The sequence below is a fragment of the Ranitomeya variabilis genome, chromosome 4 (assembly GCF_051348905.1).
Source record: "Ranitomeya variabilis isolate aRanVar5 chromosome 4, aRanVar5.hap1, whole genome shotgun sequence".
NCBI classification, from domain to species: Eukaryota; Metazoa; Chordata; class Amphibia; order Anura; family Dendrobatidae; genus Ranitomeya; species Ranitomeya variabilis.
Genome location: NC_135235.1, coordinates 166,388,559 through 166,411,309, shown reverse-complemented (window position 1 = coordinate 166,411,309; position 22,751 = coordinate 166,388,559). Strand labels below are relative to the sequence as shown.

General features: G+C 45.2%; 1 protein-coding gene across 1 annotated transcript in view; it reads left to right on the top strand.

Annotated features, from left to right (window-relative positions):
* SH2D4B (SH2 domain containing 4B) overlaps positions 1–22,751 on the top strand; it is a 567,882-nt gene that overhangs the window by 351,632 nt on the left and 193,499 nt on the right. Inside the window, exons 5-6 of the mRNA XM_077259355.1 lie at positions 5,436–5,643; positions 6,317–6,444. Of these exons, the coding sequence (XP_077115470.1) occupies positions 5,436–5,643; positions 6,317–6,444 (336 nt within the window). The remainder of the gene's footprint in view (positions 1–5,435; positions 5,644–6,316; positions 6,445–22,751) is intronic.

The window sequence follows — 22,751 nt, the reverse complement described above, 5'->3', positions numbered from 1 at the left end:
AGTCTGGTGGATACATAGCTGATAGTCCTACTGAATAGACTGTTAGACTTTGTATTATGGCAAGAAAAAGCAGCTAAGTAAAGAAAAATGAGTGGCCATCATTACTTTAAGAAATGAAGGTCTGTCAGTCCGAAAAATTGGGAAAACTTTGAAAGTGTCCCCAAGTGCAGTTGCAAAAACCATCAAGCACTACAAAGAAACTGGCTCACATGAGGACCGCCCCAGGAAAGGAAGACCAAGAGTCACCTCTGCTTCTGAGGATAAGTTTATCCGAGTCACCAGCCTCAGAAATTGCAGGTTAACAGCAGCTCAGATTAGAGACCAGGTCAATGCCACACAGAGTTCTAGCAGCAGACACATCTCTACAACAACTGTTAAGAGGAGACTTTGGGCAGCAGGCCTTCATAGTAAAATAGCTGCTAGGAAACCACTGCTAAGGACAGGCAACAAGCAGAAGAGACTTGTTTGGGCTAAAGAACACAAGGAATGGACTTTAGACCAGTGGAAATCTGTGCTTTGGTCTGATGAGTCCAAATTTGAGATCTTTGGTTCCAACCACCGTGTCTTTGTGTCATGCAGAAAAGGTGAACGGATGGACTCTACATGCCTGGTTCCCACCGTGAAGCATGGAGGAGGAGGTGTGATGGTGTAGGGGTGCTTTGCTGGTGAGACTGTTGGGGATTTATTCAAAATTGAAGGCATACTGAACCAGCATGGCTATTACAGCATCTTGCTGCGGCATGCTATTCCATCTGGTTTGCGTGTAGTTGAACAATCATTTATTTCTCAACAGGACAATGACCCCAAACACACCTCCAGGCTATGTAAGGGCTATTTGACCAAGAAGGAGAGTGATGGGGATGACCTGGCCTCCACAGTCACCAGACCTCAGCCCAATCAAGATGGTTTGGGGTGAGATGGACTGCAGAGTGAAGGCAAAAGGGCCAACAAGTGCTAAGCATCTCTGGGAACTTCTTCAAGATTGTTGGAAGACCATTTCCGGTGACTACCTCTTGAAGCTCATCAAGAGAATGCCAAGAGTATGCAAAGCAGTCATCAAAGCAAAAGGGGACTACTTTGAAGAACCTAGAATATAAGACATAATTTCACACTTTTTTGTTAAGTATATAATTCCACATGTGTTAATTCATAGTTTTGATGCCTTCAGTGTGAATGTACAATTTTTATGGTCATGAAAATACAGAAAAATCTTTAAATGACAAGGTGTGTCCAAACTTTTGTTCTGTACTGTATACTATTTGAAGAGCCCGGCATTGCCCGGGCATAGTAACTAACTGTGGTTAGTTATAACAAATTACAATGATTATCCTCCTTTCTATAGTCCCGTGCCTGTATACCCATCATACATATCCTCCATCACATAGTCCCATACCTGCCCATATACCCATCATACATATCCTCCATCCCATAGTCCCATGCCCATATACCCATCATACACATCCTCCATTCCATAGTCCCGTGCCCATATACCCATCATAGACATCCTCCATCCCATAGTCTCATGCCCATATACCCATCACACATCCTCCATCCCATAGTCCCGTGCCCATATACAGATCATACATATCCTATATCCAATAGTCTCATGCCCATATACCCATCACACATTCTCCATCCCATAGTCCCGTGCCCATATACCCATCATGACATCTTCACCATGGCAACCATTCTGACATCATCATCGCCATGGCAACTTAATATTACACTAGATTGTGGCCCGATTCTAATGCATCGGGTATTCTAGAATATGCATGTCCCCGTAGTATATGGACAATGATGATTCCAGAATTCGCGGCAGACTGTGCCCGTCGCTGATTGGTCAAGGCAGCCTTTATGACATCATCGTCGCCATGGCAACCATTATGACATCTACGTCGATACTGTGCCTGTCGCTGATTGGTCGAGGCCGCTAGGCCTCGACCAATCAGAGACGCGGGATTTCCAGGACAGACAGACAAACAGACAGACAGATGGAAAAACCCTTAGACAATTATATATAGACTAGATTGTGGCCCGATTCTAACGCATCGGGTATTCTAGAATATGCATGTCCCTGTAGTATATGGACAATGATGATTCCAGAATTCGCGGCAGACTGTGCCCGTCGCTGATTGGTCGAGGCAACCTTTATGACATCATCATCGCCATGGCAACCATTATGACATCTACGTCGATACTGTGCCCGTCGCTGATTGGTCGAGGCCTGGCGGCCTCGACCAATCAGAGACGCAGGATTTCCATTATGACATCATCGTTGCCATGCTGTGCCCGTCTCTGATTGGTCGAGGCCTGGGGGGCCTCGACCAATCAGAGAGGCGGGATTTCCAGGACAGACAGACAGACAGACAGACAGACAGACGGAAAAACCCTTAGACAATTATATATATAGATTGTCACCATGGCAACCATTATGGCATAAATGTCACTATTACAACCTATTATGACATCATCATCACCACAGCAACCATTATGACATATTTGTCGCCATGGCAACCATTATGACATAATCTTTGCCATAGCAACCTTTATGACATCATCGTTGCCATGGCAACCATTAAGGCATCATTGTCGATGCACACATGTCAATCACTGACAGCGGTATTTAAAACGCACTGTGAGGATGTGTGTGACAATCCTTCCCCATCGGCATCCCAGTCACTTGATCATGGGGTGCCGATAGGTTATCATGACAGCTGGGGGCCTGCAGAAGACCCCTCCCTGTGCCTGTCATCACAATGCTTCTGTGGATTCCAACTCCTTGTGATTTTTGCTATGCAATACATATTAGGGATGATGCTTTGCTAAGTATAACAGTGGTGATTTTATGATCCCTGCTTCAAGTCTATTAAAGGCACTATTATGTAAAGTAAAAAATAAAAAATAAAAGTTTTAAAAAATTTAAAAAAATTAAAAAATTGAAAAGTTCAAAGCACCCCACTTTTGCCCATTAAAAATAAAACAATAAAAAACTCACATATTTGGTATCGCTTCGTTCAGAAGTGTCCGATCTATCAAAATATAAAGTAAATTATTCCGGTTAGAAAAAATTCGAAACTCTATAATTATGTTTATTTTGTTACCGCAACATTGCAATAAAATGCAAAAGGAGGCGATCAAAACATCATATCTACCACAAAATGATATTAATTAAAATGTCAATTCAGGGGACAAAAATAAGCCATCACAAAGCCCCAGATCCTGAAAAATGGAAACGCTACGGGTCTCAGAAAATGGTGACAAACGCGAAAACTTTTCTTTACACAAATTTTGGATTTTTTTTTACTACTTAAATAAAGAAGAACCTATACAATTTTGGTATCTGCAGAATCATATTGCTAGTCAGTTTTAGTCACTTTTTTGCAATTTCACTGCACTTGCAATTTTTTTTACCATTTTCCAGTACACTATGTAGTAAAATCAATGGTGTCATTCAAAAGTACATCTCGTACTGCAAAAACTAAGCCATCAGATGGCCATGTTGATGGAAAAATGAAAAAGTTATGGCTTTGGGAAGAAGGGGAGAGAAAAAAACAGGAAATCGCCCGGAGGTGAAAGGGATTAAAAATAAATAAATTAGTAAATATATATAACATTTTAAATCACTACCTATTTCTGTTGATTTATTTTTTTATAATAAACATATTTCTTATAATTCTGTCCATAAAAGTTTGAAATATCAAAGTATAAAATTATTTAAGCTGTATTTTAAGTGTTGAATAATCTTTTTTTTATTGCAACACTTCCCTCAAAAATGCAATAAAAAGCAAAGAAAACATAAAATGGAATCAATAAAAACTACAGCTCAGCATGCAAAAAGAAAAGGCCCTCATACAGCTCCATTGATTGAAAAAAAAAAAGTTATAGCTAGTGAAGAAATAGGAGGAAAAAATTGAAAGTGCAATAATGAAAAATCGCTAGATCGCCAGATAATGAAATGTCTATTGTGTTTTTCCTCTCAATATACGCTGTAAGTTGCACCATCCTGTGCGCTCTGCTATCTCTCACAATACATTATAGCCTGGAGCTTCACCATTAAACCTCCACTGCCACTGAGGATTAAGAACAAATGACGACAACTCTTCTCTCTGGAGAAGTTTTTACTAATTGGTGTTCAAAATGTTATTTGGGTGATCTTAAATGATAAAACTCCTCTGAAGCGAGAGATGTAGCAAACTGTTTTTTAAAAAGCTGGTTTCACAATTATCTTGAAGTGTAATCAGACTGGAATTCACCAGATGAATGCAAAACGCTCATTCATGACATGAAATGATATTTTACGTAGTATATAGATCATCCTTCTCATCCTGTGTAAACAGTAGTCGCACTGCCGAGAACAATGGCCGTCTATGGGCACTGATCTATTACAGATTCCTCAGTGTGCATCCTTTACTTAGGTCTGTCTGTGTAAACAGAGCATTTATTGACCACCGATCGGTAAAAGTTTATCAATCAGGGGTTGTTTATTGCTCCCAGTCGGTGTATATAAATGTATCCCAACGCTTTATTCACACATCAGTATTATGTGTTTTTCCCACTCATTGTTAAGACTGACATCTGCAGCAAAAATGTTGAAAGAATTGGCATGTTGAAAATTCTGCCCATTCCCTTTGCTTGTATTAGGAAATTCTTTAGTTTTTGTGACAAATATGCACAGAAAAAATGCTAAACAAAAATCACGACATACATAACTGCAATATTTATCATTTAAAAAAAATACTGTATTGCAGGGAAACATCCATAATATCTGAAGAAAAATTGCAAAAGTGTCCCTACACAAAGCTGTAAAGACCCTCATACACTGCCGAGCTCTCCTGTATACTCTACGAGAATTAAAAAAAAATTGGGAGGTTACCACACACAGGTTAGACTTTTGGCCAATCCTACTGATACTGGTGGGTTTGGCTGACTTTGGTCTAATATGTATTGGAATTTAAGGTATGATAATAACAGGGTATGGTTGTGAGTAAATAGTGATGGTGGTCTACCCTTTGGCTAGGTCATGAAACACCAAAACCTACTGGGCCCAGTGTTAGAGTACCCAAACACCCAAGGTCAATGTTGGCCAAATGATTATTCAGTTGACAGTTATCTCTCCTTTCCACCCTGTACCCATGCATACTCGGCTGGTAGAGAGCTGTGGTCTGCTTCCACACACCTCCTTTGACAGTGTATTTGTTACTAGAAATAAATTGGAAGTTTAAATCAACGTTGGAAAACTATTTTATGTTGTCAAGCTTTGCAAAACAATTACATCGTCATCTGTGGTGTTCTACCTAAAACTACTTACAATAACAGGCAGTGGAGTACAAAAAATAGAGGGGGCTCTCAGACCAAGATCAAAATTGGACCACTAATACTGTCAATGCTTTTAACAGTGGCGGCTAGATAGTTTTATTCCTTTATTTTTTTTTTAGTGCGCAAGTCAAAGGCAGCAGATGAAGATCGCAAACACAATGCTCGCAGAGCAAGGGCTGAATATCATCGTCAATCTCTGAGAGCCATTCAGAAAGGAAAGGTAGCTGGACTAAGCAATTTATTCCAAAACACCAACCTCAGCAATGGGCAAGAATCGAGTCAGGAGAACAGCAGTTCTTCTCCAGCTAAACTTCACGTGCCAGTTCAGTAAGTTCTCTTTGATATTTCTAAATTATATTTTATGGAGATTATCATATTTTATGCATGTGTTTTGTAATAAATTACTTATCTTTCAATTGGTGATGATCCATATTCTTCTAAATATTTGTATCAAATATGGCACCACCAGTAGATCCAGAGTGATAGGTAAATTCTATATTGAAGGTAACACAACAAGAAGTGCATGGATGCATAAAAAACAGAGTTGTTGCCAAGTCCTGAGTTTAAAGCTTATTTCATATATCATATAATGTCCATCTCCACATGTGTTACTGAGGGTTATAATGGACTCCTGCAGCTCCAGGCCTAGGTGCAATTACAACTTTTACACCCCATAAGTATGCCACTTGCCACTAATAATAAGTATGACTTAATATGACCATGACTAATTAGATAGGATGTTGAAGGGGTTCAATATTTTCACATATTTATGGTATGTACATAGGCATCAGCATATTATATATACAAATCCAGATCCCGCAATAGCAGCTGAACATTACAACAAAGATGCTTCAGGCACTCCATCAAACTCACCTGGGTCCATATTTCATCTAAAAAAAACTGACATGTCAGAAAATAATTACTCTACATTACAATTTAAAAACATACAAACAGAGCTTGAAAGTGTAAAGTGCAGATTTAATCCAATGCTCTTTCCTAGAAAAGTATGGGAACGTCCTGCTCGTCCTATCTCCAAAGATGTTATTGTTCGGTGGTTTAAGGAGGAACAGGTTCCTCGACGTGCTGGTTTGGAAAAGGATAGTGGACAAATTGCAACTTGGTTTCATGGTAATACACTTGTCTTTAAAATATTTAAGGTCATTGACAATGTTTTTCTATTTTATCCAAAAAATGCAAATCTTCGTTACAAATCCAATTAACATTAACCAGACAATTGTAATTATTCTAACTAAGATAATAATGAAACTTTGGGAATATGAACATGGAATATTTAGGAGGGAAAACAATGAAATCCTCTTACACTACCATGCTTGAATTTAGATTGCTCCTTAGAATGGTCCATTGTTTCACAAATCTATGTAATGCAAATTTTCAAAATCCAGTTGACTTAATTTCAAGTTATTTTTATTGCAGATTTTCAGTGGAAAACATTGCATTGAAGATACTTGACTTACTGTCATTTCTAAACTTGGCCTCAATAATACAAATCACAAATCATAATATCTTGTTGTCGAGCTTTAATTGAAATATGTTTTTGTCCTTTGACTCTATTCTGTTTAGGACAATTCCTATGGAATTGTGAAGGCTGTTCAAAGGCTTATGTGATTATCCTTACATATAATAAAAGATTACATCTGGTAGAGATGAGATATTATTGTAGTGTAAGTTTGTTATATGGGAATTCTTTGTAGACTCTAGGTTCTCCTTTCCGTCAATTGTATGGTTAGAAATACTGTATGTACCATATGGTTGTATCTTTGGCAACGGTTGTTCGTAATTGAAATTTTTCACTTGCTCCATGCTGTGGAGTGTACATCAGAAAGTCACTCTATTGATAATAATGTGTGACCAGAGCTGCGTATCATCCTAACCACCCTACAAGTTAGTGCTCCATCTGCTGCTACTATTACATTTCACTATACACGATGTTAGGGCAGGTCAGTTTCTTAGTACATGGTGTAGGAAACATGGTGTAAGAAGCAGGTCCTCCACATTACTACATCCCCAAGAAAACACTATTTTAACTCTTGCATAAACAGGATAGTCACAGAAGGACTTTAGCATTCATGAGTAAGTTGCAACTACTACTATGTGGGTCTTTTTCTTTCTTTCTTTCTTTCTTTCTTTCTTTCTTTCTTTCCTTCTTTCTTTCTTTCTTGCTTTCTCTTTTTTTAATCAAGTTTTGATCCCACATTTTTCAAAATTCTTTTTCAGATATGGCAAATATAATCTTGACCTGTAAGCTCTCCTATGGCATTGAAGTAATGTGTCTGCACAGTTTAAAGTAGTTTGTGCATTATATTACTTTGTATTTAAGCCGTGCTAAACAAGTTGCGCACAGTGGTTATCACTCGGGTCCTGGGTTCAATTCTCACCACGGACAAATATCTACAAGAAGTTTTTATGTTCTCCCTGTGCCTACATGCCTTTTCTCCCACAATATAAAGACGCACTAGGAAATTTAGATTGTCAGACTCAATGGAGACAGATGTCTGTAAAGTGCTGTGGAGTACGATGGCTATATAATAAATATTTCTTTTATTACACAAGTTTTATAACATATGTGCCAAATTCCCTTTTTTATGCTGAATAACAGGTTCGCGCTTGACAACAAAACCTCATTGCCAGAAAAGAATTTGACACAGTGACATAGAGTCCGATGGGCCCTGGTGCAAAATTTGTACCTGGGCCTCCACCTACATGCTCATCAGCTGTATAGGCTGTGAAAACATATGTGTTCACCCTCTCATGTAACAATGTCACCAATCCTGCAATAATGTCTGTGATTCTGGACCTTTCCTGCAATATTGTCCCCCATCTTGGCCTCAGGGGCTGGCTGGCACTTTTCTGCTTTGGGGGCAATCGCAAGGCAGTGGCCCTCCAGTTGCGGTGCTTTTGCCTTGCTTATATCTGGCCGCTGCATTAAAACAGCAGAGATAACAGGCTTTAAAACCAGGCTGGTACATAGATATGGGAACAGAACGGAGCTAGCTGCAGGGGCGTAACTACCGCGGTCGCAGTGGTCGCCGCTGCGACTGAGCCCGGCGGGTCAGGTGCCCGGCAGGTCAGAGCAGTGGCGTATCCGGGGGGGCAGCTGGGGCATGTTCCCCGGGCGCAGCTGACAGGGGGGCGCCAGCGGGCCGCCTGATGATGCGGCGGTCCAAGGAGGGGGTTGGCAGGGCCAGGGAGCGGGGGCTGTCTAATTATACTCACCTACTCCTGGCGCAGTCCCTGCAGGTCCCTAGCTGCCCGGTGCCCCGGCTTCTTCCTGTACTGAGCGGTCACATGGTACCACTCATTACAGTAATGAGTATGCTGCTCCACCTCCCATAGGGGTGGAGCCGCATATTCATTACTGTAATGAGCGGTAACGGTGACCGCTCAGTACAGGAAGAAGCAGCAGCACCGGGGAAGCAGGGACTGCACTGCGCCAGGAGCAGGTGAGTATAATGGGGAGGGGAGCGCAGCACTGCACGATATTCACCTGCTCCTCGTTCCAAGCCGCCGCTCCGCCGACGCTGAGGTCAGAGGGTGCGATGACGTAGTTAGTGCGCGCCCTCTGCCTGACCGTCAGTGCAGAGGAGGCGGAAAATGGAGTGGCGAATGGAACGAGGAGTGGTGAATATTGAAAGTGCCGGGGGCCTGAGCGACGGAGAGGTGAGTATGTGATTTTTTTTTTTTTTTTATCGCAGCAACAGCATATGGGGCAAGTGTCTGTATGGGGCCATAAAGTTTGTGCAGCATTATATGGGGGCCATAATGTTTGTGCAGCACAATATGGGGGCCATAATGTTTGAGCAGCACTATATGGGGGCCATAACGTTTGTGCAGCACTATATGGGGGCCATAACATTTGTGCAGCACTATATGGGGCCATAACGTTTGTGCAGCACTATATGGGGGCCATAACATTTGTGCAGCACTATAATGGGGCAAGTGTCTGTATGGAGCATCTATGGGGCCATAACATTTGTGCAGCACTATATGGGGCAAGTGTCCGTATGGAGCATCTTATGGGGCCATAATCAACGTTTCTGCAGCATTATATTGGGCAAATGTGTCCATGGAGCATCTTATGGGGCCATTATTAACCTTTATGCAGCATTATATGGGGCATATTTTAATATGGAGCATCTTATGGGCCCATCATGAACTGTATGGAGCATTATATGGGGCTCCTGATTCAATATGGATATTCAAAAACACTTAACCTACTGATGTCTCAATTAATTTTACTTTTATTGGTGTCTATTTTAACATTATGGAGATTCAGGAATGTACCTTTGCTTGGTCATACAGTTTCAATAGAGTTAAGGTTCAAATGGGGGAGGTTTTGGGGAAGGGGGAGGATTTTTTTGGGGGGCACCAAACTGATCCTTTGCCCCGGGTGCAGGAAAGGCTAGATACACCTCTGGGTCAGAGGCACCCAACACCATGTTGCAGTGCAGGAGATTCCTCCTGCACGGCAACAGTCCGAGGCGTATCTAGGGGGAGGGGGCAGCCGGGGTATGTGAGAGATAGGAAGCAGCTCCAGTCATCACGGTGAGACAGCTTCTCCTGCTCTTCAGCCCTGGGACAGAAGGGGAGAACGGGGGAGATGCGGGACAGAGCTGCTGTAAGCAGGAGAAGCTGAGGAGCTGCAGGTTTATATCAGCCTCCCCTGTACCAGAGAGGAGAGTGTGAGATGTGTATATGAGCTGGTATCTGGTGTGTGTGTGTCTGATATCTGTAGTGTGTGTGTGATATCTGTAGTATGTGTGTGTGTATGATATCTGTAGTATGTGTGTGTTTGTGTGTGTGATATCTGTAGTATGTGTGTGTGTGTGATATCTGTAGTATGTGTGTGTGTGATATCTGTAGTGTGTGTGTGATATCTGTAGTATGTGTGTGTGTGATATCTGCAGTGTGTGTGTGTGATATCTGTAGTGTGTGTGTGTGATATCTGTAGTATGTGTGTGTGTGATATCTGTAGTGTGTGTGTGATATCTGTAGTGTGTGTGAGTGATATCTGTAGTATGTGTGTGTGTGTGATATCTGTAGTTGTGTGTGTGTGAGACAGGGGTGTAACTACCACGGTCGCAGCGGTCGCCGCTGCAAGCAGCTCTGGCAGGTCAGGGGCCCATGTGTCCCCTTGAGCCTGTCTCCCTTGTCCCCTTATGTTTGTGTCCCTTGTCCCCGTGTGCCAGTCTCCCTTGCCCATTAGTCCCTGTGTGTCCCCATGTGTCTGTCTCCTTTGTCCCCTTGTGCTTGTGTCAGTCTCCTTTGTCCCCTTGTGCTTGTGTCAGTCTCCCTTGCCCACTTGTCCCTGTGTGTCCCCTTGTTCTTGTATCCCTTGTCCCCGTGTGTCCCCTTGTGTCAGTCTCTCTTGCCCACTAGTCCCTGTGTGTCCCATTGTGCCTGTCTCCCTTGTCCCCTTGTGTTTGTCCCCGTGTGTCCCCTTGTGTCAGTCTCCATTGCCCACTAGTCCCCTTGTATCAGTCTCCCTTGCCCACTAATCCCCGTGTGTCCCCGTGTGTCCCCTTGTGTCAGTCTCCCTTGCCCACTTGTCCCCTTGTGCCCCTTGTGTCAAGCTCCCTTGCCCACTAGTCCCCGTGTGTCCCCTTGTGTCAGTCTCCCTTGTCCCCTTGTGTCGGTCTCCCTTGCCCACTAGTCCCCTTGTGACCTTCTCCCCTGCCTCCTAGCCCCATGTGTCCCCTTGTGCCTGTCTTCCTTGTTCCCTAGCCCCAGTATGTTACCCTTGTGTCTGTCTCCCCTAGCCCCCTTGTGCCCTCTCCCCCTGCCCCCTTGTCACCATTTGCTCATGTCTTTCTCACTGACCCTGTATGGAGGGTCTGCATTATACTGTGAGGGGGGCTGCATTATATTCTATGGAGGTTACATTGAATTGTATGGCAGTGCTGCAGTATACTCTGTGGGGTGGCTGCATTATACTCTATGGGGTGGCTGCATTATACTCTGGGGTGGCTGCATTATACTATGTGTGGGCTGCATTATACTGAATCGAGGACTATGGGGAATATATTATACTATATGAAGAACTATGGGGTGCATTATACTGTGGGAAGTGAATTGTGCGACATGGATGACGATGGCGGTGCATTATACTATATGGAGCACTATGAGGAGCATGGCCGGACTGGGGCTAAAATTCAGCCCTGGCATTTGAAGTTACACAGGCCCACTTGTCACATCGTGACTTTACAATATTTTTGTACACTTGTAGGTTACAAGAAGTGAGGGGAGTGGAATACGACTATATAACATATAATCACAGGTGTATCCAGCATTACAGCTCAGTCCTATTTATTGCTTTTAGTAGCAGTACCAAGAAAAGCCGCTACTTTACCTACATAACTGGATCTCGTAGATAATTAAGGATTTGAGATGACCAAAGGCTACGGAACCTCATTCTGATGCTCCATAAACTTTGCCTACAGCCACTTTTGGTTCCGCTGCGCAGCACGAGACCCGGTGACTCTGAAGAGCGGTGACATCAGTAATGTCGCGACTCTTCAGATATTCCGGGTCTTGTGCTGAGCTCGGTGGCTATGAAGAGTGGTATTGTTACTACTGTCACAGCTCTTCAGAGTCGCTGGGTCTCGCCACGTCTGGGCTAGTAGTGGAGATGTCTGATAGACACCTTTCCATTACTTACACCAGGGATTGATAGCAGCTGACATTACACAGCTGACATCAACCCTAAAAATCATTAACATACCAGAATAAAATGCTCTGGCGGCTGGGAAAAGCAGTAGAGTTAGCGCTATTCCCAGGCGCCGGGTGCTAACTACAACTGTCATCATCCTTGCCTGGTCTCCCTGCGAAGCATTTCTGTTGTATTTTAATGAGCTGATCTCAGGCCACTAAACAAGTGTGATCGACAATACTTAAGTCGTTCACTTGTTTCCCGGCCTCTTTACACCATCTGAGAAAGAATGAAGGGATCAATCTGTCCCCATACAGTATCATGTTATCAGCAGCACATCTACAGTTTACACCGGCAATGTGCTGCTGAGAACAAGGATTTCTGTTCCAACATAAACAATCCAATCACTCGATGAATAGGCAGCATTTTGCTTATTTAGTATAATACACCCCATAGTCCTCCATATATTATAATGTGCACCTCAGTCCTCCATATAGTATAATACACTCCTCCATATAGTATAATAAACTCCTCATAGTCCTTCATGTAGTATAATACACTCCTCAGTCCTCCATATAGTATAATACACTCCTCAGTCCTCCATATAGTATAATACACTACTCAGTCCTCCATATATTATAATACACTCCTCATAGTCTTCCATATATTAAAATACACTGCAATTCCTCCATATAGTATAATACACTCCTCAGTCCTCCATATAGTATAATGTACTGCCACAGTCCTCCAAATAGTATAATACATTCCTCATAGTGCTCCATATAGTATAATGCTCCGCCATTGTCATCCATGTAGTACAATTCACTTCCCATAGTATAATGCACCCCACAGTTCTTCATATAGTATAATGTATTCCCCATAGTCTTCAATACAGTATAATGCAGCCCACATATAGTATAATGATGCCACCCCAGAGTATAATGCAGCCACCCGGCAGAATATATTGTAGCCCCGAGTATAATGTAACCCCCCAGAGAATATAATGCAGCCCCCTTATATAGTATAATGCAGCCCATGTATATATAATATATGGTAACCCCCTCATAGAGCATAATGCAGCCCCCCATAGAATATAATGTAGCCCCTCAATAGAATACAATGCAGCTCTCCTCATATAGTATAATGCAGCTCCCCATAGAAAATAATGTAGCCCCCAGAGAATGTAATACAGCCTCCCATAGAATGTAATGCAGCCCCCCCATAGAATGTAATACAGTCCTCCCCCATAGAATGTAATACAGCCCTCCCCCATAGAATGTAATACACCCCCCCATAGAATGTAATACAGCACAGCCCCCATAGAATGTAAGCCATCCAGCCCCCATAGAATGTAATCCAGCCAGCCCCCATAGAATGTAATACAGCACAGCCCTCATAGAATGTAATACAGCCCCCCCATAGAATGTAATGCAGCCAGCCCCCATAGAATGTAATACAGCACAGCCCCCATAGAATGTAATGCAGCCAGCCCCCATAGAATGTAATGCAGCCAGCCCCCATAGAATGTAATGCAGCCAGCCCCCATAGAATGTAATGCAGCCAGCCCCCATAGAATGTAATACAGCACAGCCCCCATAGAATGTAATGCAGCCAGCCCCCATAGAATGTAATGCAGCCAGCCCCAATAGAATGTAATAAATCCCTCCACAGAATGTAATACAGCCCCCCATAGAATGTAATGCAGCACAGCCCCCATAGAATGTAATACAGCCCCCTCAATAGCCCCACAATCCAGTTGTCACTCATTGATATATTTAAAATAAAACCACTCCCCTCACCACTCCTCGTGCCTGCGCTACTCCCGGCTCTGGTCTCAGCAGCTGCAGTCTGCCCGCCCGACACACAGCAGGTGCACGATTATATGACGTCATTGCGCACCCGCAGTGTCAGAGGCAGAGCAGGGAATGATGGGAGAGGGAGCATCAGCAGACGCTCTCTCCTCCACCATTGCATTCAACTGTACCGGCGTCATAGACGTCGGTATAGTTGAATGCGGCGGGCCTGGTGGGGGGGTGAGTCGGTGCTGGAGGGGGACTTGGCGCTGGCGAGCCGCCCACTACTACCACTGGCCCTTCTGGCATTTGCAGACATTAGGAAGCAGAACAGAGCTTACTATGTCTACTACAAGATACGGAAACAGAACCAAGCTTATGTAGCGCCCCCACCGCCGCAGGGCTGAGGGGTACCCGGTACCGGGCCTCTGAGTCTCTGCTCTGAGGTTATCACGGTGGCTAGGCCCGGTCCGTGACCCTGCTGTGGGGCGTACAGTAAATAATAGATGTGGATGGTGGTGGTAGTGCGGTGCAGTAAATAACGAGGACACCAGGTTGCAGTCTCTTTACCTCTTTACTGAAGGTCTCTGGGTCCTCAGTCCGGAATACGGTTCACCAGGCTGCGCAAGTCCGGCCGGTCCAATGGCACCTCCAGAGTTCTCTTCGCAGGTGGAAATCTGTGCCTTCCTGCTAGCGCTATGTGTTGTGGTCCTCCCCTGCTGTGCTTATGGGATAGTCCCCACAACTGTTGTGTCTGTTTCTAATGTTCCCTCACAACTCGTTCGGATGATGTTCTTCTCCTCCATCCCTCCCTGATGTTCTGGTTAGGACGGCACCCATATGACGAGTAGGCTCGGAGCTCTTCCGGGACCCTAGAGTCGCCCCTCTCCTAGTGCCCCCCCATGTCTTCATAGGTGATATATGTGAGACAGCCTGCCTATGACTGACTGTCCTGCCATTGGTTTGAAGTATTGCCTGAAGCTGAATATAGTAATACTTCCTCGGCGTTCCGGCCGCCGGTTGTGCGCCTCAGTAGGATGTTGCCTCGGTCTTACAGCACGACTCCTACTGGTATTCTCCTTCTTGCTTTGATCTCGTTTCTCACTCAGCACAATATATCTCGCTTCGGTTCCTTCCTTAGGGCACCGCCGCTATGCTGAGCAGGCACGGTCCCGTGACGTCCTTCCTTGTTGCCAGGCCTCTGTCAGGGTCCCGAACCTGACAGGGACCCTACCGAATCTTCCCCCACAACACCCCCTGCCACAAGGTGTTGCCTGGTTCCAACCCAGTCAGTTTTCTGACTAACTTCCTGCCTGACCCCCAGTTTTCCCACAGTGGTGAGGAGTGGCCTAATAAATAGCACCCTTAGCTCCCCCTGGAGGCCCGACTGTGAAATGTATTGGTGTCTGTGATACCTGGTCAGATGAACTCCTTCAGTGCCATCGGACGTACCATAGCCCCCCTTAGCGGCGGAGCCACAGTACTGCAACGACCAGAACTCTGGGGCGCTGCACTCCCCCCCCCCCGGTTAAATCCAGTACTCCGGGACTGGGAAGAAAACAACAATACAGGTTAGCAAAAGACATACAATTTTTGTGAGTGCAATAACAATAAGCATATTTGAACAGAGCTTCCCTTTATGGGAGGTGAGGACACTTGAACGTTACAAACATGGTTAAATACTTTTAAATAACTTTTCTATAAATAACTCTCTTTACCCAACCGGGTATTCTACTAAGTGCAAAATTTTAAACATTAATTCAACATTGCCTTTAAGGGATGTACACTCTAAATCCACTAAAGACCTTCTTATAACACATTATAAGGCAATTAACTTCATTCTCCTTCTTTAAATCTGCAGGACCGCCTGTCCTAACGGCTCCAGACCTACTGCCTCTCCTTTCTTTACAGGACCGCCCCGTTCAGCCCGGGCCTACTGCCCTTCCACCACTATACGCAGTATAGAACATATCATTTTTCCTTCAGTTTAGGATCAACAGGCCATCTCTATATGGCTCCTAGGAGGACTCACCAACTAACCCCGCCCGGGTTCACTTTCTGTCCTCATTCTTCCATCAACATTATCAAACAGTTTTCACATTTAACTAGTTGGTTACATTTAACGTTTACATGTCAACATTATTACTTTCTTTCAAGGCATCATTATCACTTTACTGTTTTAAGGCAGTATTACTCGTAAGTACACAGGTGAACATCCCCTTTAAGAGGGGACCAAGTCTTTATGAGGTAGCGCATCTTCTCAAGCTACCAGTCCATACTCAGCAAAGGCTCCGGTGCGGTATCTTCGCAAAGAGTCCTTCTTTAAGTAAAACCAGTAGGAAGCACCTTTAAGAAGGTGCAAACTATTTACAAGCAGTTTGTATCATGCACTGTTCATGGTTCAGCAGTTCTTTTCAACAGGAAACAAAAAGTAGAAAAATAACCAAAAAGCAATAGGGATCCTGGGTCAACAAAGGGATCCCTTTAAGAGTTAACCCTGGACGGGTTTTAGCAATATCATAGCAGCAAAAACAAACAGTTTGAAGAACTATTTACATATTATGCAGAGTTTTAAGATCTTACTTAAACCAGTCAGGGGCAGCACGGGCGGAGGCAACCCCTTTGGATATTGCCCACCGCCTGGTACTGCATACGGGGGAGTACTGTCCCATCTGGGGGTCTGTGTACCCACTGTCTTCAATTCTGGAGCAGCACGAGCACCACCCACCTGAAAAGGTGCCTCCTTGGCCACTAGGGTGGTGGAGGTGACAATGCTGCATGTCGTGGTCTTGACCATAGTGCACGTGGGGGTGACCTCGGTGGTCCTGGTAATGACCAGGGGCTGACCACAAGGGGGCACCTTCGCTACAGGGGTCAGCTTCACTGGCACCTTAATCGGGGGCATCACAGGGTTCTGCCTCTTGCGGACATTCAGGGCAAACCACCCCTTTTCCCCAAAGTGCCTGGTATACGAGACTTCATCCCCCGGGTAGAGATCCCGGTCTGGGTTGCCCTCTCTGAGATGCGACTCAACATCCCTTCGGTTTACAAACACCTCAGCATACAGGCCCGGCTCTTGATTGAAGCCCCAGCCTCCGCGGAGCTTGAAGGTGGTGATGATGCCCTGCCTGCGCGGGGCCTGGTGAGCGGTGGGGTCCTTGCGGGCCCGGTCCTTGACCGCAAGGTCTTTCTGATGGTAGGCCTCCAGCCCGGCCTGGTACTCCCTTTCCTTCTCCTTCCACTGCTGTTCCAGCTGGGCCTGGTTTTCCTCCCAGCTCAGGGCCTGCACCATCTCCCCTTCCCGTGTCTTCACCCCGGGGAACCCCATGAGATCGGATCCTGGGTTCACCCAGCGGCATACCGTGCGCTCCGCACGGGTCTCACACAACAGGGTGGTTGGCGCGATCGGGGCCTTCAGGCGGTGTTCCATGCCCGTTGCCTCCTCCCATGGTAACAGGCGTTGGAGTCTATGGGTCCCAGGGAGAGGGGGTGCCGCGACGGGGCCTATCAGCAGGTCCTCTGCTGGCGGGGCAGGGTCGACGGACTCACCAGCCAGTGCAGGTTCCCCCTCCGCGGCGGGTTCCGCTGACGTTGTCGGCGAGGGCCTCAGCAGCAACTCCGGTAGTGGTACAGGGTCCGATGTCAGAGGACTTCCTTCCGGCGCTACCTGGTGTGGAGCCTGGGCCTTCGCGTTCAGCTGAAGGAGCTGGTGGATCAAGTCTCCCATCTCAGCCTGCAAAAGATCAGCGTTGTCCGTGGGGAATTGGCTGCGGTACTCGTCCGGGTAGTTGGGGGAGACTTCTGCTTCCACCCCACATTCGGGTTCCGAGCCGCTGGTCATGGCGTCCTCCACGTGAGTCGCTTCCTGGTTCTTTTCCCGCTCTCTCCTTCGTGGGTGGTTTCGCTTTCTCTGTTTCCGCCCACCATTGAGAATCAGGAGGCGGATCTCTGCTGCTGACGGACACGTCCTCACGGTGCAGAAATATTTAGACTGGGCGGCCATTGTCTTTCGCGCTCTCCAGCTTGTCTACGCCTACTCCACGCCCCTCTTCTTCTCCTGTGCTCTCCTCAGCGCTGTAATGGCGGCGGATTTTGGCGGGAACTTCTGGCGGCAAGTGGCAACACACAGTCTTTGTAATAAAGTACAGTCCAAGCACAGTAAATCACAGTTCCAAGGCACACATGACCTGACTCTTCAGGCTTAAGTAGATCCTGTTCATGACGCCAAGTTGTAGCGCCCCCACCGCCGCAGGGCCGAGGGGTACCCGGTACCGGGCCTCTGAGTCTCTGCTCTGGGGTTGTCACGGTGGCTAGGCCCGGTCCGTGACCCTGCTGTGGGGCGTACAGTAAATAATAGATGTGGATGGTGGTGGTAGTGCGGTGCAGTAAATAACGAGGACACCAGGTTGCAGTCTCTTTACCTCTTTACTGAAGGTCTCTGGGTCCTCAGTCCGGAATACGGTTCACCAGGCTGCGCAAGTCCGGCCAGTCCAATGGCACCTCCAGAGTTCTCTTCGCAGGTGGAAATCTGTGCCTTCCTGCTAGCGCTATGTGATGTGGTCCTCCCCTGCTGTGCTTACGGGATAGTCCCCACAACTGTTGTGTCTGTTTCTAATGTTCCCTCACAACTCGTTCGGATGATGTTCTTCTCCTCCGTCCCTCCCTGATGTTCTGGTTAGGACGGCACCCGTATGACGAGTAGGCTCGGAGCTCTTCCGGGACCCTAGAGTCGCCCCTCTCCTAGTGCATCCCCCATGTCTTCATAGGTGATATATGTGAGACAGCCCGCCTATGACTGACTGTCCTGCCGTTGGTTTGAAGTATTGCCTGAAGCTGAATATATTAATACTTCCTCGGCGTTCCGGCCGCCGGTTGTGCGCCTCAGTAGGATGTTGCCTCGGTCTTACAGCACAACTCCTACTGGTATTCTCCTTCTTGCTTTGATCTCGTTTCTCACTCAGCACAATATATCTCGCTTCGGTTCCTTCCTTAGCGCACCGCCGCTATGCTGAGCAGGTCCCGTGAAGTCCTTCCTTGTTGCCAGGCCTCTGTCAGGGTCCCAAACCTGACAGGGACCCTACCGAATCTTCCCCCACAACACCCCCTGCCACAAGGTGTTGCCTGGTTCCAACCCAGTCAGTTTTCTGACTAACTTCCTGCCTGACCCCCAGTTTTCCCACAGTGGTGAGGAGTGGCCTAATAAATAGCACCCTCAGCTCCCCCTGGAGGCCCGACTGTGAAATGTATTGGTGTCTGTGATACCTGGTCAGATGAACTCCTTCAGTGCCATCGGACGTACCATAGCCCCCCTTAGCAGCGGAGCCACAGTACTGCAACGACCAGAACTCTGTGGCGCTGCACTTACAGCATACATATCGTACCAGAATCTAATTACTACATTGATACAGTACCAGAACCAAGGTTACTGCTTAGATATGGTATCTTAACTGAGCTTACTTACAAACATAAATACAACTCCAGAAACATGGACATGTAAACACACAGTTCGGCAGGGGCATTGCTAGGGTTCTTAAAGATCAAGGGCCCAAGCCCCAAAGTGCATGTCTCCTCATATGACCAACCTTTAGCCATTTAAAATAGCAAGCATATATCATTACAGTATACCACTGTTGCTAACCAAAAACACACAATGCAAAGACCAATATTATCAATATTACTACTATAAAAGGCCAGAACAATACGTCTGCACAATACCGACTACCATCAACACCACACCGCAAATACATAATATAATATGACCATTACCTTTACATAACAAAACACTCTATACAAAGACCAATGATACCACCATACACCTTCTACTACATAATGACCGAAACACATTAAGTTGTTACTAAATAAATAAAAGAAAAGCTATTAAAAAGAGCAATATTCCCACCTTACAGGAACCATATATTGGCAGATAACAGTCCTGCAGAAAACACCACCACAACAGGGTAGACTCATTTGGCCGGGCCCTACCCTACTCTTGCCTATTAAACATTTCCTAAAGTATCCAATACTCTTTTTAGGTTTATTTTTCTTTATTTTTCTTTAAGGGAATGAGTCACATATATTTTTTAGAATGACCGTTAATACCACATACAAGGGACAAAAACCATCACACTATAACCAGACCATATATTACCATCACATAGTGACTGAATAATACCACATACAAGGAACAAATACCTCCATACCATGACCAGATCACATATTACCATCACATAGTGACCAAAAAATACCACATACAGGGAGAAATACCGCCACATAATAACCAAATCACATACTACCACCACATAGTGACCGAATACTACAATACTGATCGTTAATAAAAAAACACACAACACTAATGCCATTATACACAGGAGCTCTGTATATAGTGTATTGTTTTAGAGGTAATACAGTGATCACCAGTGACATTATACACACAAGCTCTGAATATAGTGTCAGTGTACAGGTAATACAGTGATCACCAGTGATATTATACACAGGAGCTCTATATATGTCAGTGTATAGGTAATACAGTGATCACCAGTGACATTATATACAAGAGCTCTGCATATAGTGTACAGTGAACAGGTAATAGAGTGTATAGTGTCAGTGTACAGGTAACACACTGACTCCCCGTGACATCTCTAGCTGAAGTACCTCATCTTTGCTTTTCTTTATCATGCAGCGCAGACCGCCATCATTGCTTCCAGCCAGGACTCATCTCTGCATAAAATAACACATAGTTACCTAGAACCCTGCTTCCAGAGCACATGCCCCACTTTTTCTTCTTTCTCCTACACTACACATCTGAATACAGACATGCACCCACCATTAATATAATTGGTTATTATGCACTCCACCATTCCAAATATAAATTATAATTCATCACTGCGCCCCCATCAACTATAAATAGCCATATTCCCCACCCAATAAATATATACAATATTTAGCCCCAATTCATTACCAGTCATTGCATCCTCAACGTCCCCCACTACGTGTCTCCCTCTTCCCTGATTCATTACATTTACATGCCCCTTCCACCCAACTCATTGTCATGTCTTCAACTGCTCTCCCCCCACATTCAATACATCATTTACTCCCACCACCCTGAAAATTCATCATTATTTGCTCTCCCCAGGTCCTCATTTTCTCTCCTCATCCCCCACCTTCAATTCAATTGCTGTCCCCATCCCTGATTTCATCATTTGCAGTCCCCCTCTCTTCATCATTCGTTGTCCTCCTCCCCCTCTCTTCATCATTTGCAGTCGCCCTTCCCCCTCACTTCATCATTTGCAGTCCAACATTTTTCACCCACTTCATCATGTGCAGTCCCCTTTCATTCATGTGCAGTCCCCTGTCCCCTGCTTCACATCATCATTTGCAGCTCCCTTCATCATTTGCAGCCCCCTCCGTCATTTGCAGCCCCCACTCCATCATCATTTGCAAATTGCAGCATCCCCTCCATCATTTACAGCCCTCTTTATCATTTTCAGCCCCCCTTTCATCATTTGCATCCCCCCTCCATCATTGGCAGCCCATCTCCATCATTGGCAGCATCCCTCTTCATCATTGGCAGCACCCCCTCCATCATTTGCAGCACCCCCTTCCATCATTGGCAGCCCCCCTCCATCATTTGTAGCACCCCCTTCATAATTTGCAGCCTCCCTCCATCACTGGCAGCACCCCCCTCCATCATTGGCGGACCCCCTCACCCATTTAATTCATTTTAGAAAGAAAAAAAATGTTTTTCATACTTACCTCACAAGCGATCCCCAGCAGGTGCAGCTCCACTTCTTGTCACTTTTCTTACCACTAGGTATGTTGTAGATTTACCAAATGTATGCCTTGTTGATAATTGTTTGTCTATGATGTTTTTGACATGGTGTGGTATGTCCCTCGGGCTATATACACCGCTACCATGTACCTAATATATGGCATTTGGTTTTGGTATCTTTTAGCCTAACTGTGTTTAATTGGGCGTTTGCGCCGCCCTATTTTTCTACTGCAGTTTGCAGGTGATTGCCGATTTTAGCTTGTGTTTTCATTTAAGACTGGTTGTAACTTCAATAAAATTTATATATGTTCATAATTTTTGGACTAGTACATTATTTTCTTTGTGGTTTTCTAGTTTAATCAGTGTGTCCTGCACATCCAGGTATTTGGGCTTCGGTAACTAGACATCTATGTTATAATGACCTGTTTTGTATGAAACCATATATGTTTTCTGTTTTTCTATCTTAAGAGCCACATTCATCTCAGAGAGAGGGTCACAAGCTGCATCCACCAACCCCCTTTCCGAATAGTGACATCCAGCTCCCACCTCTCCCATATTAGGTACACACAAAGCCCCAATTATTGTGTTATGTTGACAGCCAAAACAATTGACACAGAAATCACACTGGAGCAGTATTCTTCCAGAGGTTCCCATCTTACCCTCATTCTGTATTCTCGCATCAAGCACTCCCACCACACTATCACATGCAGCCTCAGTCACCGTCTGAATCATTGTCACTCTATCTGCAGCTTAAAGGGAACCTGTCACCAGGTTTTCCTAATATAAAGTATGGCCTTTTTTACAGTATTTTTGTAAGATGTATGTAAGTTCCCGATGGGCATACTTTATAATGGGAAAATCTGGTGGTAAGTTCCCTTTAACATTTACTTAATTTATCTCTCCAATAGTGTTGAGCATTCCGATACCGCAAGTATCGGGTATCGGCCGATACTTGCGGGTATCGGAATTCCGATACCGAGATCCGATACTTTTGTGATATCGGGAATCGGTATCGGGATTAATATCAATGTGTAAAATAAAGAATTAAAATAAAAAATAGGGATATACTCACCTCTCCGACGCAGCCTGCACCTTACCGAGGGAACCGGCAGCCTTCTTTGCTTAAAATGCGCGCGTTTACTGCCTTCCGTGATGTCACGGCTTCTGATTGGTCGCGTGCCGCCCATGTGACCGCGACGCGACCAAT